At 52.5% G+C, this 16,050-nt stretch overlaps 7 protein-coding genes across 7 annotated transcripts; 2 read left to right on the top strand and 5 right to left on the bottom strand.

Moving 5' to 3' along the window:
* Positions 1-158: 158 nt before the first annotated feature.
* TRIVIDRAFT_30939 (uncharacterized protein) lies at positions 159-1,798 on the bottom strand (the record flags this gene model as incomplete). The annotated part of the gene is made up of 2 exons (XM_014103027.1): positions 159-779; positions 839-1,798. 2 exons carry the CDS (start codon positions 1,796-1,798, stop codon positions 159-161), a joined length of 1,581 nt encoding a protein of 526 aa, XP_013958502.1.
* A 517-nt stretch (positions 1,799-2,315) lies between these two features.
* Positions 2,316-4,157, top strand: TRIVIDRAFT_177900 (uncharacterized protein; the record flags this gene model as incomplete). Its single annotated transcript, XM_014103026.1, has 1 exon — positions 2,316-4,157. The coding sequence occupies one exon, from the start codon at positions 2,778-2,780 to the stop codon at positions 3,873-3,875; it is 1,098 nt and encodes a 365-aa protein (XP_013958501.1).
* Positions 4,158-4,249: 92 nt separating this feature from the next.
* Positions 4,250-5,465, bottom strand: TRIVIDRAFT_31101 (uncharacterized protein; the record flags this gene model as incomplete). The annotated part of the gene is made up of 3 exons (XM_014103025.1): positions 4,250-5,012; positions 5,081-5,309; positions 5,363-5,465. 3 exons carry the CDS (start codon positions 5,463-5,465, stop codon positions 4,250-4,252), a joined length of 1,095 nt encoding a protein of 364 aa, XP_013958500.1.
* An 840-nt stretch (positions 5,466-6,305) lies between these two features.
* Positions 6,306-7,815, top strand: TRIVIDRAFT_134787 (disulfide isomerase related protein; the record flags this gene model as incomplete). Its single annotated transcript, XM_014103024.1, has 2 exons — positions 6,306-6,455; positions 6,610-7,815. Coding segments are annotated over 2 exons (1,356 nt in total), but the record flags the coding sequence as incomplete, so codon positions are not given.
* A 181-nt stretch (positions 7,816-7,996) lies between these two features.
* Positions 7,997-8,883, bottom strand: TRIVIDRAFT_31322 (uncharacterized protein; the record flags this gene model as incomplete). The annotated part of the gene is made up of 2 exons (XM_014103023.1): positions 7,997-8,510; positions 8,570-8,883. The coding sequence occupies 2 exons, from the start codon at positions 8,881-8,883 to the stop codon at positions 7,997-7,999; spliced, it is 828 nt and encodes a 275-aa protein (XP_013958498.1).
* A 420-nt stretch (positions 8,884-9,303) lies between these two features.
* On the bottom strand, positions 9,304-12,891 carry TRIVIDRAFT_219740 (uncharacterized protein; the record flags this gene model as incomplete). Its single annotated transcript, XM_014103022.1, has 6 exons — positions 9,304-10,289; positions 10,359-10,754; positions 10,818-11,987; positions 12,047-12,342; positions 12,438-12,655; positions 12,853-12,891. The coding sequence occupies 6 exons, from the start codon at positions 12,889-12,891 to the stop codon at positions 9,304-9,306; spliced, it is 3,105 nt and encodes a 1,034-aa protein (XP_013958497.1).
* Positions 12,892-15,297: 2,406 nt separating this feature from the next.
* Positions 15,298-15,943, bottom strand: TRIVIDRAFT_61082 (uncharacterized protein; the record flags this gene model as incomplete). The annotated part of the gene is made up of 3 exons (XM_014103021.1): positions 15,298-15,464; positions 15,582-15,718; positions 15,777-15,943. The coding sequence occupies 3 exons, from the start codon at positions 15,941-15,943 to the stop codon at positions 15,298-15,300; spliced, it is 471 nt and encodes a 156-aa protein (XP_013958496.1).
* Between the last annotated feature and the right edge of the window lie 107 nt (positions 15,944-16,050).

Genomic DNA, 16,050 nt, shown 5'->3' with positions numbered 1-16,050 from the left:
GGACCATAACCTTGCCACGTTCGTTTCCCCCTTTTGGTGTTTTTACAATTATTATGTGGTTGAAGCAATTATGTAGCGGAGAGAGAGAGAGAGAAACGTCGTATCCATCACCATTTTTTTTTTGTTCTTTTTACCTTTCTTCATTCTGGTAAGGCGACTCATGCCTTGGTGCCGTCGCCGCCCTCCTTCTTGGGGCCAAACATGCCGGAAAAGGAACCCATCATGCTGCTCATCATTTCCTGCTGGGCCTTCTCCATAGCTTGCTGCTCCTCCTTGAGCCACTTCTCACCGTTCTCGCGAATCTCCTTCTCAAGAACCATGTAGTTACGCTGGCCTCTCTCGCGGGCAATGTCCTGAAGCATCTTGCCCTGAGCATAAGCTTCGGTAGGATCCTGCTCTCCGTCAATGGGCACCGTCATGCTCATCTTGCTAGGCTTCAGGCCAAGGAGGTTGCCAAGAGCACCCATGCCGGAAGGCTTTCCATGCTTCGACTTTTCAGCTCGCTGCTTGTTGAACTCTCTTCGAGCAATAGCTTCTCGGCGGGCAAACTCGGTAGGAATGTGCTTTCCTTCGAAAGACTTGAGAACTTTTCGAACGTCCGAGTATTGCATGGTGTGGATATACTCGAGGAAAGGAATCAGGGCGACAAGCTCCTTATCGTTTGCATCACCCTTCCAAGGCTCTAGAATGACGGCGTTTTCAGGCTGCTTGCGGACATGGGATGCATTGGTGTCGAGGATGATGACCTTGGAAAGGTCACGGTTGAGGTAGGAGAGATCCTATTTTGAGCACGAGTTTAGTTACGCTGTGTTGAGCTTGACTAGTGCTAAAGGCTTACCTTGACAATTTCTCCATCCTCATATTTAGTCGCCTCGCGATAGAGGGGCCACATGATGAAGCGGAAAGGATCCAATTTCCGAACCACTGGTTCTGCCATGCCATAGGGGGAAGTGGTGAAGAGCACAAGCTCGTAGTATTGACTCAGGTATCGGACGAAATAGTCCATTCCAGGGCGCTTGGCCACTCTCCAACCATGCTCTCGGGTCCATTCGCTGTGGATGAGCATGTCGTCCAGACTGATACAGAGGGTGTACGGGCGCTCGAAGCTCGGGTCGGGGTCAGGTAGTAGCTTCTCAAAGGCAGGGTCCTGGTAGTACGACACAGACTCTCCCCATCGAGCTCTGGTGCGCTGCCACCACAGCGCAGGGCTCCAGCCATTGGGAATATCGGGGTGGCGCTCTGCCTCGATGGTGTCTTCCCAGTTGCGACCCATGTATGCGATGCCCACCAGCGATCCCGAACCCGCGACGGCCAACATGAAGCGAGTCCACCACTTGCGGTTGCGCTCGCTGGTAGAGACATACTCTTCCCTTGGTCCTCGGCTTCGGCCTCCTCCTCCGCCAGCAGCGGCCTCCTCTTCGCCGAGCGTCAGAGACGAGGGCGACTTGCCGGCTCTCTGCTCGAGCTCGGCCTCCAATGTCGAGGGAATGCCCTGGGTGAGATCGGGAAGCTTGTGGAAGGGTATGGGTTCCGGCTCAGCAGACTCGGCGGGCTTCTGCTCGGCTGGCTCTTGCGCTGGTGAGCTTTCTGCGGCGGGGTCCTTTGGTCCGGGTGAGGGCTGCTTCGGAGCTGGTCGGGGAGTCTCTTCGGGGCTGGACTTCTTGTTCGCATAGGTACGGAGGAATTGCGAGGCCGGAGAAGCAGCTGCCGGGAATCGGATCGGCTGACGCACGGCTGTTCGTGGTAGCCGGCTGGCCGCCAGCCCCAGCCGCGAGGCTTGAGCTACTCTGGAGAGCATCGTGGAGATGCGACTGCAAGTGGGATGGACGGTGCAAAGGCCTCAAGACAGATGCGAGACGCTTCAATTGCGCATGTCCCGGTCGCTCGACGTTGATCTCGATGCCGCCGGATCCAAGGCTCTTGGTTGGCTGGTTCAGACGGTCGACGTCAGGAAATAGTTCATGGAACGATACGTTTAGTGGCTCAACGCAAAGTCAAGTCGTCTTCTCTCCTCTTGCATACGAGTTATTGACCCGCCACCGTCATCCAGAATTTTTTTGCCGGGATTGTTTCAGCCGAAGTTTACACGATTCTGGCATGTTCTTCTTCCGTGGTGGGGTCCGTTGCATTTGCCCCGTTTGGGCCCCTCACTGCCGTCTGCGGACTAGCGCGCAATCGAGCGGCTCACGTGAAAGTGCCAATTGGGGAATGTCAAATCTCCAAAACCTCCGGCTTGTACCGAGTACTTTGCCTCTCAAGTAGATTCCCGGTTTGTCATAGACACCAGAGTTGCCTTTCCCCAGCTTTTCTCCCGTCTTTTGTCTCTCCCCCTCACGCGAGCAAACCCTTGTTTCACTCCTCCTCCTATTGCCGCTGTCATTAATCTTACTGTTCCTGAGACTCTCGTCACATTCAACCCTGTCCCTGTTTCACTCCGCTCTGGAACAGTCGCCATTCCTTCGACATCGGCTGATCTCCCCAAGCGAAACCGGTCCGCCAATCAGTCCAATCAATATCATGGCCTTTGCGTTTGGTGCAATCTAGAGGGTGGTTCATCTCGAGTACTGTCACCTCGCCATGGAACCACCCTCGACGAGGCTCCTCGTTCCTTTGTGATTGATTGACTGACTCTACCCGTCCTATTTAACCGCCGGTGTGGCATGCGCGCAAGACCAAGATTGGGAAATACTACAGAATAACGACTCTGTTTGCACCACTGTTCTTCGCTCCTCGAGATTGGAAACCGACATAACATCTCCTCGTTTCATCATTTCACCATGTCCGAGCATCCTTCCAAGAGTACTGGTCGACGACCATCTCTTACCAAGCCTCCTCCGCCGGCAGCGCCGAGAAAGGCCCAGGCCACGGCCAAGAAGTCGCAAGTAGCGGCGCATAAGTCGCACGTTATAATGGGCAAGCCGCAAGCTACGATGCAGAAGCCTCAGGCGCTGGCAACAAGCCCCCAGTCGCCAGAACAGGATCTTCAACCGCCGGAGCAAGAGCCACAAGCGCCTGCTCCCGGCAGCATCGACGATGAAATCAACAATATATCAATTGCTTCTCTTACTCTCGACACCCCATTGATCCCGCTCCGGAAGAAGGCGCCGCGTGTTCCTGCAACGCCGTTCCACTTCCTTTCCTTGCCCTCGGAGCTGCGCGTCAAGATATACGAATACTACTTCGAAGACGACGGCGAGGTCCTGGACCTGTCTCCCGAAAACTACAAGCGCATCCACAAGAAGCTCGGCCTCATGCGCGTCTGCAGGCTGCTCCATGAAGAGGCAACGTACTACTACTACGGCACCCGGACCTTTCGCCTCTTCCCCACGTATCCGGGCAAGTACTTTAAGAGCAAGCGGCCCTTGCTCGCCCGCCTCAAGCCCCGCCAGCGCGAATGCCTCACGACCCTGGAATTGCGCCTCGGGCCTGGGTGGAATGCGCCACCCAAAGGGTGGGCTGTCAACGATGCGCTCGGGCTAAAGGACTGCATCAATGTGCACAAGCTCAAGGTCCTTGTGGAATGCGACCCCAGCGACGGCATCTTCAAGGGTTTCCGTCGCTCCGAGGGCTTCTACGAGGCCTTTAGTCGCACTCTTCTTGGCAACGTCATTGCTTCGTTGCCGGCCGTAAGCACGGTCGAGTTCGACGCCTGGTCCAGCGTCAAGAAGAAGGGCAACATGATGTCCGGCCTCATCAAGGTCGCTGCCGAAGCCAATGGCGTGACGATCCGATGGGGGCCCGAGCGTGGCTGGACTGACGCGGATGAGGAAGAGGAATTAACGGCGACTGTTGCCGGGCCTGATCCGAATAGACCTCTTGAGAGCGTTCCGATCCAGGGGTTCGGAAACTCGCACAACATCATGGTTGTGGCGTAATACATACAGCATGGATTGGCATGGAGCAATGGGAATGGGATTTTTTGTGTACGACACCTTGTGGAATGACTTTGACGATGGATCCGACTGATTGGACTTGGCGCTTTTTTTTTAACTCTTATTTTTATTTTTGTTAAATTTTTTTTTTTCTTCAACCCTTATTTCATGTTGGCTCTTGTTTTACAACTTCAGAGCTCCAATGTCAGCACTCCTTTTCTCTATCTCTGCATAGGTAGCTCAAACATGCCGCTCTTTCTATAGGCAAATTACTACTCCTGAAACAAAAGAAAAACCGAAGCCCTTTCATCTTTTGACACTCGTTTCATTCTCATTAGGTATCTCATGTACAACGTAAAATATCCCAGTAATTCCTCTCACAGCGCCCCAAGAGTAGCGAGCGCATTCCTTAGTTCCTGCACGGCGGTGGGCACGTCGTCGAAATTCAGAGCCGATATCGCCCACTTGGCATGTTTCTGAGCCTGCGCCATGCTCTTCTGATCGGCCACTATCCGCCCGCCACCGCTGACGTTTGTAACCGGTGGTACGATGGGCGCTGCGACGGGAATTGGGGCGTCAGCTGGTGATGCGACAGCAGGAGGGACAGCAACCGAGGGAGCGGTCCAGCTGGGAGGAACAGAGGGATTGACGGGTTGGGGATGCTGGGGAGGAGGCGCATAGGAAGTAAACTGCGGTGGAAGCTGAGGCGTAGAGTGCGGGGGTTGTGTCGGAAGCGACTCCGCCGGTGGAGGGCTGGCGCTCATGGGCGAAGGGACGAATGGCTCATTGTCGGGTTCGGCCGCCTGAGTAGGGGGGAAATACCCTTCCTGCACGGGCTCCTGGCGCGACGGCTCGCCTCCATCGGGGACGTCTTCGGCGTAGGCAGCTTGCGGCGGCGAGAAGGGGCTGGTGAATTGCTGGACGGCGGGATCGAGGGCGTCGAGGGCTGGTTCGTCTTCGACTTCGCGGGGCTTGGGGTTGGATTCATTGGGGTCGTTGCCCTCGCGGATGGCCTTTAGGATGCGGGCGGCGTTCCATTTTGCGAACTTGATCTTTTGGAGGACGTCTGGCTCGGGAGTTCCCCATTCGTGGGTGAGATCGAAAAAGGTGGCTGCGGCATCAAATGTGTCGGCAGTTTGTCTAGCCGCGACATAAGAGTCAGCATCCGGTTCAGAGACGGACATGTCTTGGTGTTTGTCCCTCCTTACCTCGTCACTTTGTTCGCCTTCATGGTGCGCTCTGCACGATCAAACGTCTCCTGCGCAAACTGCTCGACATAGGCCTGACCCGCGGTATTATCCATGATGGCATCGTCGTCCGGACGCTCGACCTTTGTTGCCTCGAGACGCTCCAGCAGCGTCTTTGTGAAGTTGAAGCACTCATCGTCGGTGGTGTGCAGGTTCTTTCCCACAATCTGGTTGACGGCATGGTATTCGCCTATACATATTTGGTAAGAGATGTGATTTTTCAGCTCGTAGGATCCCACATACACCAGTATGAGATGGCAGGCTTGAAGGCGCGCAGCTGGTTCGCGCGGTTGAGAAACCGACTGACTTCGGGGATCTTGAGCGGAGCGGGGATTGGCTCGGCCATTGCGATTCAGCAATGAATTTATCCGCCTAGTTTATGTTGTTTGATGCTGGGTAGATTAGCAGCAGAGTGAAACGAAGGAAGAAAAGAAGAGGCGGATTGGAAGAAGCGCTTTATCCAAATGGGCGCATCGACGTAATCGCAGGTGACGATTGCTTCCCCCACATGAAGCTGCGGCCTTGACTAGACGATACATGATACATGCTCCATGCACAAGCCACCACAGCGACTGCCCCGCCCAAGGTCGCGCCACAACGAGACTGATTTGGAAGCTGGAAATGGTGGATGCTGATATAGCACTGTGTAGGTATTGAATTTGTCACCACGCTGAATGAATGATGTTACTAGCCGATACTCTCTCAAGAGTTTTTGTTCTTTCACAATGTTAAGTCTGCATTCTCAACAGCAGAAATAAATCATTGATACATACTACATAACTTCATTCATCTAACCAAAAAAAAGAAAAATAAATAAATAAAGAAAAACACATCCACCAACCCACCACGACACACCATAAGCCACACCTCACACTGTGCATCTCTCTCCAGCGTGGCCTTTTCCAAAAATCCCAAGCCCAGACCATCGTCATAAGCCCAATAAACCCAGCTATAAAAATCTCAAGGACCAGCATTCGCAGCCACATTGCAACATTTCCTTTTGGCTAAATCCTCACCCTCTTGCTCACACCACCTTTCTTTCTCCTTGTATAGCATCAATCATCATTCAAAGGGAAGAGTTCGTGAGAAGCGCCTTTTGGAGATATCAGGCCTTTTTCTCAGTCTCACTCCACTTAGGTACTCAAAGGCTTTCATCCTATCAACTTACACGAAAAAATCAGTAGCCATGCATCAACAAACTCTCCTTGCCACCCTCTCAGCCGTCCTTGCGGCCCTTCCCGTCGCCCAGGCTGGCCTCTACACCCAAAACTCTCCGGTCCTGCAGGTAGACGCCAAATCATACGACCGCCTCATCGCAAAGTCCAATCACACGTCTGTAAGTTTGCCCAACACAACCTCACATCTCATCAAACACTGTCAAGATTTCCATCATGTAAAACAAGCATATCATATACAAGAGCAAATGGGACCAAAATGAAATGAAATACCTACATACATACACTTAGAACTAACCGTCTGCCCTTCCCCAGATTGTCGAATTCTACGCCCCCTGGTGCGGCCACTGCCAAAACCTCAAGCCCGCCTACGAAAAGGCAGCCAAGAACCTCGATGGCCTCGCCAAGGTCGCCGCCGTCGACTGCGACGATGACGCCAACAAGGCCTTCTGCGGCAACATGGGCGTCAAGGGCTTCCCCACCCTCAAGATTGTCCGCCCCGGCAAGAAGTTTGGCCGCCCTGTTGTCGAGGATTACCAGGGCCAGCGCACCGCCGGAGCCATTGTCGACGCCGTGGTGGCCAAGATCAACAACCACGTTGTCAAGCTGACGGACAAGGAGATTGACGGCTTCTTGGAGAAGGATGAGGAGAAGCCAAAGGCCATCTTGTTCACGGAGAAAGGAACTACGAGTGCGCTGCTCAGGAGCATTGCCATTGATTTCCTCGACGCCATCACAGTCGGCCAGGTCAGGGACAAGGAAACAGCCACCGTGGAAAAGTTTGGCATCTCTTCATTCCCATCCTTCGTTCTCATTCCCGGAAGTGGCAAGGAGCCCATCACTTACAGCGGAGAGCTCAACAAGAAGGACATGGTCGAGTTCCTGAAGCAAGTCGCCGAGCCCAACCCCGAAACAGCTCCCTCTAGTGCCAAGCCTGGCAAGAAGGCGGCGTCTTCCTCCAAGGATAAGGCCAGCAAAGAAGCCCCCAAGGCCGAGCCGTCCACCGCTTCCTCTGAGACCGCCGCGTCGGAACCCACCCTCATCGATATCCCCGCCCTTGCTTCCAAGGCCGAACTCGAAGAGCACTGCCTCCAGTCCAAGTCTCACACATGTGTCCTTGCGCTTGTCCCCGCACCCCCCTCGGAGATGCGCAACAAGATCCTCTCGTCCGTCTCCCAGCTCCACACCAAGTACGTCCACGGAAAGCGCCACTTCCCCTTCTTCTCCGTCGACAGCAATGTCGAAGGCTCTGCTGCTCTGAAGGAAGCCCTCGGTCTCTCGGGCAAAATCGAGCTCATCGCCCTCAACGCCCGCCGCGGCTGGTGGAGGCGTTACGAGGAAGGCGAGTTCAACGTCCACAGCGTCGAGTCCTGGATCGACTCCGTCCGAATGGGCGAGGGCGAGAAGCAGAAGCTTCCCAAGGGAGTTATTGTTGAGAAGCCCGAGACTACCGAAGAGGCAAAGGCTGAGACTGAAGCCCCGGCAGCTGAGGAGGCAGCCGAAGAGTCTGCTCACGATGAGCTCTAGAGGAAGCAAATTTGCCAGCTATATAGTAAATACAACCAAATTAGTAAGACAGAATAACAAACAAGATTGAATATAGTCATTATAAAAACTTTCGCGCAAACGTACCTGGTATCATTCAGAAAAAAAACAATTATCGTTTTGCCCATACAAACTCGCAGTCCAAAACACCCACCACTTAATCCTCCAAGCTCACAGCCATCATGTCGCTCCTCTGCACCGCGCCTTCCTTAATCATCTTGCTGCCTTTCTGCCTCACGATTCCATCCAACAGCTTCCTCACTTGTCTACACCCATCAACGCCCACCACCAGCATACCCTCCAGCCGACTCACCTGAACACGGCTCTCGCACACCAGCACCGCAACCTTGTCAGAGTCTCCCAGAGTGGCAACCGTCAAATAAGGCAGCTCTTGCTCCTCTTGGGTGTTCAGGTCGAGCAGAGGGTCGGCTGAATCGTCGCCAGCGGCATAGGATGACGTTGAGCCCGCGGTACAAGCCGTAATGTAGTCTGTCATAGGGATACCAGCATCGATGAGCGCAAGGGTCGTCGCATTGATCAACGCGGCCAGAAGCGAGCCGTCCTGAGACAGAACATGCAAAGACACCGTAATCGTCGAGTGTGGGAAAAGATGGACGTGTAAGTTGGCCGCCAGCGCTTTCTGAATCGTAATCTCCATCTCTTGGATGCGCCTACAAGCTCTTCAGTCAGTCTCCGCATCTCCTGTTTTGTGCCATCAATCGCCTCTCACCTATCATTTCTCCCCCTCCTCTTGCGATCCACGCTTGAAAAGCCAGCCACCACCACGTTCACCACGATGCTCGCTCCGTCCTTTTGTCCACCAGCCTGGCCGCCACCGCCAGTCCCCCTCTTCTGCTGACCTGCCTGCGGCTCTGCCGGGCCAGTCACCACGCACATGACCTTTGTGTGGCCCATCTCAAGGTATGACGATCCGTCTGCCGCGTCTTGGGTGTGAATCTGGGCGTGCAGGCGGCGGAGGTCGTTCCATCGTCGGCCGTCAATGCGCAGAAGCGCCAGGGAGTATGTTGAAGTGTCGAGAGGCATTGCGGTTGCTCGAAGATGTGAATTGAGCAGTTATGACAGAAAAGTACCGAGGAAATAATAGCTTGTCATGCGACAAATCCCAGTTCAAGATGGCAGTTCAAGGTCTGCAAGAGACCAAGAAATTTTGGAGCTTTGTAGTGTAGTGGGGTTAGTGTGAGCTACGGGTGTGGCTGACTGGCCAATTGTGTGGCGTTGACCTACAGCATATATAGTAGACTACCTACCTATACAGGCATAAACAAGGAAGCAAATAACCCAAACTTCGTTAACAAGAGAATAAGAAACATGGACTGATTTTATCATAAATTCAATCATTATATTATTTCCATAGTGGCCACGTATATTCAACCGTAGCCGGGTATAGTAAATACTACTAGGTACCTAGTAGGTAACGCAAAAGACACAACGATAACACGCTCGCTACAATAACATTCTATGCTCTTCAAACGGGGCCGCGTCAAGATCAACACTAATCCGTCCCTTTTCGTTTAATGTTGCACCCAGATCAGATATCGGCGTGGAAAGCCGAGTATGTGCCACCTCCTGCCTACTCACTCTAGCTTCGTCCCTCGGTATCCAGAGTATTGGCTTCGGCATCCAGAGCTCTGGGGGTTGATAAGTAGCATATTTGTCTCCATCCGTGTACGAAATAGGCGGCCGGTCCTCCGTGGGAATCATTTTGCGTAATGCCACAAAGTCTTCGTGCTCCTCTGGGTGCAGCCACCGGGCAAGAAAGCCGGGTGGCCCTTCTCCATCTCCGCTCTTCGCAAATGCGAATACTCTGTCCAGCATCGCGTTAAGCCCGGACCTTTCCATCTCCTCCTTGACTTTTGCTATGGCAGCGGACTTAATCCACGCTGTCATGGCAAGCCGGATACTGCTGGCGCCTTCGAGGGCCCTATTGGAGACAACGTGGTGATCGTCTTCGTCAATCTCTTCTATTTCGATCTCTTCGTCACCGAATGCTTGTTCCACGTCAAAGTAGCTTGCAGCTGCGCCGCCGGCATCATTTCCGGGTGCTTCTCCATCGTTGTGATCTGCGAGCTTTGCTTTTTCCTCTTCTTGGATCTGTTCTTCCACCGCCAACGTCTGCGGCAAGCTCCACATGAGGCGCGAAATGGCGTCTCTAAGAAGGAAATGAACCAAGCCCGTCAGGAGAAGGAGGGTGATGACAAAGCCCATGGGCCCGAATGCATGATTCAAAATTAAGAGACCAATCAGACAGATCTCTGCCAGGTAAAGTCCAATAATCAGTTGCTGTAGGGCGCGCGGATAGAAGAGTCCCTTGCTGTCCGTTGTGGTGTCGAAAACATAGATCAAATTGTACTTCCAAACAAGTCCCATAAATGCCATGCCTCCAGCGCAAAATATGAGGATCAATGGCGCAATGCAGGCATATGAAAGCGCTACAAAACTCATCTCCATTAGTACAATATTTCCTCTTCCAAAGGGAATGAATTGAATGCGAAACGTACCGATTACTCCCATGTTTGTAAACACAGGGAAGATGCCACCCCATCGAGCTGGACGAAGCTTACGCCAGGTTTCGAATCGTCTCCTTGGTATATCAGACGTTTTTGCCACGATGTGGTGGCGGATCACGGAAAACACTTGCAGCAACTGAGTTCCACCAGAAGCCAAGCACTGGATCAAGATGTAAGACAAGTAAAAATTTGACGCTTTGGGTAAGTTCTGTGCGAGAAGCGATTGGATGCCGAGGGGGTTTTGGATAATGCTCTCCAGAGCACTCGAGGCGGCCGAAGTGATGGTGGTGACCAAGAAGACTTGGACAACTTGGAACGCAAAATATGCATTTTGCGTAAAGAGCTCTCCAATGATGAGCGAGGGGATACCGGCTTGCGCAGCGCAAACTGAGAAAGGAGCGTCAGTCTACCATATACTTGACAGAATTTGTAAATGAAGGGATATCTTACTTCTCAATAAGATTGGCACCAACGCCATGAGTACGGACAAAGCAAATGGTGGAAGAAGACCGCTAATAATGCCTATGATAAAGTCGGGCAACTTGTTGATCCAGTGGAGAAATGGAACTTTCTCCGTTAAAAAGTCTACTTGGGACACTATGCCGATAAGAGCGGAGGGGATAGACCAGAAGATGATGGCGGCGGTGATGCCGCTGAGAATCAAGAGGCGTCGAATAATGCGTTCCCACCATTTCATCCTCAAAGATTCCCAAATAACCTCATCCGGGCGAATACCAAGTAGCCCGGGAGCCATCTGCAGCGGTAAGTGATGCACAACAACTTGCTGTGCGGCATGGGCAGCCTCCTGAGTATCAAATTCGATAAAGGCAGCCGGAAGTGGTTCGGCATCGCCCCTCTTGATTTGACGTCGCAATTTGTAAATTTGGAGGTTCAGCTCCTTGAGCCGCATGCGAGTCCACCTGATTGTATCGACTCGACGGCCAAAGTTACCAATGGGCCGATGATGTGGCCGGGCTTCTGCTGGTATCCATTGGGCTGCGACGGAGCCTCTGACATCTGGCAAGTTGGGTCTGAGGCCATATGGATGCACGTAGTCCAAGTCCTCTGCTTTGATTTCTTCCTCTTCCTCAAGGTTGACCTGCTTGGTGCCCCCTTCAACGCTGCTATAGCCTGCCTGATTTTCAATATCCACTTCAAGTTGAGACCCTGGCAAGGTCACCTCGAGCGGGCCGTTAGATTGCTGGACGGTTTCGCCACTATCTAGAGTGGTAACATCGTTATGTGATGACGTCTCGGTCGCTTGTTTAGGAATTTGATTAAAGGCATTGATAGCTTGTGGGTGCTTGCGGAGGTATTTGTTGCGAGCGACGTTGGCCTTCTTAATAAGAGCAATCTCAGCCTTTTCCAGTCGCATAGCGGTTTGCTCTCTCTCCTTGACCAGATTCGCAAGATCTTTACTTGTGCGAGGAATGAAGATGCGCTTTGCGGAATCGCCGTAGAGTTTTCGAAGTCTAGCTTCATCGCGATAAGGCTTGGGGATACACAGCAAGAGCAGTGTTTTAGACGACAGTCGATCAGCATAATAAGGCGATGATAGATATGCTTGGCGCAGGTTGACGAAGTAAATACACTCTCGAACAACTGTAAAGAGCACGAATCCTTCAACTGCATGTTAATAGGGGTGGTGTAGCATTGGACATGGGCCAATATAATCTTACCAAAGAACAGCCAAGCAACCACGGCATGGGCCCATAGCCTCGAGGATCCGGAGGTGATGTTACCAATAGTCAATTGTTCCAGCTGCCCGAGGTCATGACCGCCAGTGCCGTGTACTGGAAGGAGGATTGGCCACACAATGCAGCAACCAACAAGGCTAATGTTTCGTAGGACCTTGAGATAGCGGAGGAAAAAGTAGGCATCAAGGGAGCCATTGTTGAGAATGTAAGTGTCTGGAATCTTGAGAAAGGGAATGAACCAATTAAAGAGGCCAGAAGGTAGTTCGGGAGTGGGATTCCTATAATATCTTATATGAGATAGTGGTTCCGGTATTGCAAGTTTAATGGTTTTGAGAACAAACGGGAAATGGTGGAGAGATGGAGAGATACATACTCTGGATACCGAAGGCCGGGAATAGTTCTTGGGGCATAAACTCGTCTGGAACGAGGCCGCAGCAAAAGGAAGCAGGTCAAGCACAGGCCCAGGTATATGGCGACAGGCGCAAAGGTAGCACCAAGTTTAGACAGAGAATTCGACTTGTTGCCATTTGCCGTGCTTAGAGTGCCACCGTCAGAGCCATCGCGGCCAGACCCAACTCGAGAGTCATCGGGCTATGGCAAAGGGAATCAGATCAAATGATTAGACAAGAGTAAACGGTACACAGCACGATTCAAGTTGTGGCTGGATCCATTGCTGCCGCGTCCCGCTTCAGCTCTTCAGGTGCAGCGCCGCCTGCAATGCGGTGGATAGAAGCGAGACTGGAGGCGCGATAATAGCAAATCAGCCGGGACTATTTAATGTGACGTACCAGTGTAATGCCCCTCACAAGGAGCTCGTGCCATGACATGGCGATATCGACAAGCTGGCGATGGGAACGAGACTGAAGCTCAGGCATCGCAGGGGCAAGACATCTTCACCGCTGAGAAGAAGTCAACAGGCGGATCTTGTGTATCTTGTCCGCGTGCCGTTGGCAAGGGATTCAATGCGGGCGAGGCACAGCAACGGAATCAAATCGAACTGTCAACCAGCCAATGCGGCAGCAAAGTCAAGACGAGCCGACCGCACACAAGCCCAGTTGGCGTTGGACTTGTACAAGTACTCGTCGTCTTCTGCACAACGCCGTCATGAGCAACCACGCAAAAATTGCTTTTAGCCAGGGCTGCCAACTGGGGACACGGAGCAGGGTCCGAGCTGGGACGTGCCGGGGGCAGGCTGGCAGTCTTTGACAAGAGGGGAGAGGAGCGATGGATGGAAGTCAGCCTCTTCCGCCCCCTCACAACCTCACAAGGCCGCCAGAGTTGCCCCATTTTGCACTTTCGGAAGTGGATGGTAATCAAAGGGGGCAATAATATTTGGTGCTAACAGCAGCAGCGACAGCGCAGGCGAGGCTCTTCGACCCGTACGTGGCCACCACGGCCTCCAGGATCCCCCCTGTTGGCTATCGCCAATCGGAAATGCAGATACGGCTCAGTGTCTTGGGTGCCATTATGAGGAGAGGGCCAATGGGCAGCCGGATTCAGCAAGCGATCGGCACATTTTCTCGTCGGCGTGGCCCAGCGACAGCGACAGGGCTCGGGCTAATTCCAGCCAGCGTCCAGCCCCATCGCAGGGCTACAGGAACATGTGCTTGTGCTGTTAGTAGGAGACGAAGGCATCAGGTACTAGCAGTACTAGCAGTAATACTACTACTACTCGTGCAAGTGGGCTCTGACGGTTCGTAGCGATGGCGGGTCTGGTGGAGAGAGGTGAGGCGAGAATCAGTCCGGATGATGTTGGCGGGCCGCTACTGGACAGCTGCAAGACAAGAGGCAATGATGCCTGCTGGGATGATTTGTTCGGTTCGGGGTAGCGAATGGCGATGCAGCGCTAGAGGGGAATTGTCTCAGGGAAGACGTTGAATGATGCGGTGACAGGAAGTGGGAAAGTCGAGAGAGGGCGAGGGGAGATTGTTTTTTTCTGAACCTTGGAATATTAACAGAATCTCAATATGCTCAGGTGCTCATACTGTACAGCCTTTGGTTACAGGGCGCAGTGGTTGGCAACGGGGAATTTACGGGCAGTTTACAGCACTTACAGGCGCCTAAATGCAGGCATGATTCAGCACTGATGCCTGCACTCGTATTGTACAACCTCCATCCAGTTGATTATCAGCCTCTTGCCCAGAAAACACCATGGAACATGGAAATCTTATGCCCAGTCTGGGCCTCGCACAAGATGCAGTGACACCATCTGTCGTCAGACCGCACCTGTAACTAATGGATCTAGAACTGCCCTTGGGTCTTGTCCATCTCAACTCGAAAATGACGTGTCAGACGGCCTCCCCCTCCTTGCGTCCCCAAAAGACAAAGCGCGTCCGTCTCCTCGTCTCCCCCAATCGCGGATCTGAGATGCAAGTATCTGTACAGTATGTCCTCAACTTTTGGTCCTTTTTTTTTTCCTTTTCCTTTTTCCTGCATCTTCGCGCTTTACCCTTATCTACTCCGTATTTATTGATACATTAATGCAGTATTGCCGAGACACCGAATAGCGGCGTGGAGACACAAACGCCTCTCATCCAACGGTTAGCGAACTTCTCCTCCCAAATACACGGCCGTTCCTGAGCCCAGGGCAAGGCTCTGCTTCATCCGGTCTAGTCCCTTGAAAAGTGGCGAGCTGAACTCAAGGCCCCATCGTCACCCGGCGCTACACCGTCGAGGAGGGAGGGCGACCAGGGTAGGGACGGCCTTGTCATGGATACGAAGGGATGCCAATGGAGGAGACGATTCATGACTGGTGACATGCTGTTTATATGGGTTTCTTGGCCATTCAGCTGTCGGTCTACGGAGTATACATGTACAGATCATATTCTGCATGATACTGGCTGATTTGCATGAGGCTGTCTCTGATCCTACCGCGTATAATCCTTGCACCTAGTCAGATTTGGGTATGCAGCTCGAGTCAGCTTCAGCCCTAGGCTGTGATCAAGTATTACAACTACAGGCAGTGGGGGAAAAGAGGCCAAAAAGAAAGGAAGAAGAAAAAGAAGATCCTCAATTCAGCTAGCTGTAGTTTGCCCTCCGTAGTAGCTTAATTGCTGCTTTGAATAAACATCCTTCAATTCCACCAACCCAGATATTCCGTACGCCGTCAAAGCCCATCGCTCAACCCAATATCCAGTACTCCAAAGAAAAGAAAAACCCTCGAAACTACTTCTGTAGTAACCCTTGGAAAGGAAAGAGAAGGAGAAAAAAATATCCACCGCGAAATCATCCCTCTAAATCTTTAGCTCGTCTGGACCATCATCCTTAAAGACCAATATGCCAAAATCATCCGCGACAACAACCCAGTCGTCCTCTGGCACTTTTTGGCTCTCCCTTTCCCTCTCCTCGTCTTGGCCTTGCTTCTCTTCGAGCTCGAGCTGCTCCATCGCGTCAGGGATATCTGAGTAATATGGAGTTTGAGATGGCCCTTTCTTATGTTAGAGCACGCGTTCGCTTTCGACGATCCCGGAGTGGATGCAGAATACATAGGTCTCTGTAGTTATATGCAGCCACTTACTATACTTCTGGTCATAAAGCACTTTCCACTGATTTAACACGAGGATATCTACCTCGATTGCCTTCTTCTTCCGCCAATCTGACTCTGCCTTGCCAGCCTCATTCGCCGCAGGCGGTGTATCCAGAGCATTCTGCTGCCTAAACCCCCCGAGTCAATGAGCGCAGTCCTCAAATGCAAGAAAATAGAGAGACCAACATATTCGCTTTCTCCTTTCTCTCCTTGCTGCTCTCCCCTTCCTTTTCGCACAGCAGCCTAGTTGCCCGCAAGGTAGCCTCTCGTCGCGAACAGAGCATCTTCTTCTGCTCTTTTCTCTGTGGCCAAGTCTCGTACGCGGGAGCTTTTCCTCTCTTCGGGTCCTCCATAATGAAGGCCTCTGCCGTTAACGCGGAGAGTGATGGAATCTATGACGTTCGTCCTTGGAGAAGAGTGCAGAGGAAAATTGAAGAAAACGAGAGAGGGAGAGAGAGAG

The sequence above is a fragment of the Trichoderma virens genome, assembly GCF_000170995.1.
Source record: "Trichoderma virens Gv29-8 chromosome Unknown TRIVIscaffold_4, whole genome shotgun sequence".
Lineage (NCBI taxonomy): Eukaryota > Fungi > Ascomycota > Sordariomycetes > Hypocreales > Hypocreaceae > Trichoderma > Trichoderma virens.
This window is presented reverse-complemented; position numbering and strand designations above follow the sequence as displayed.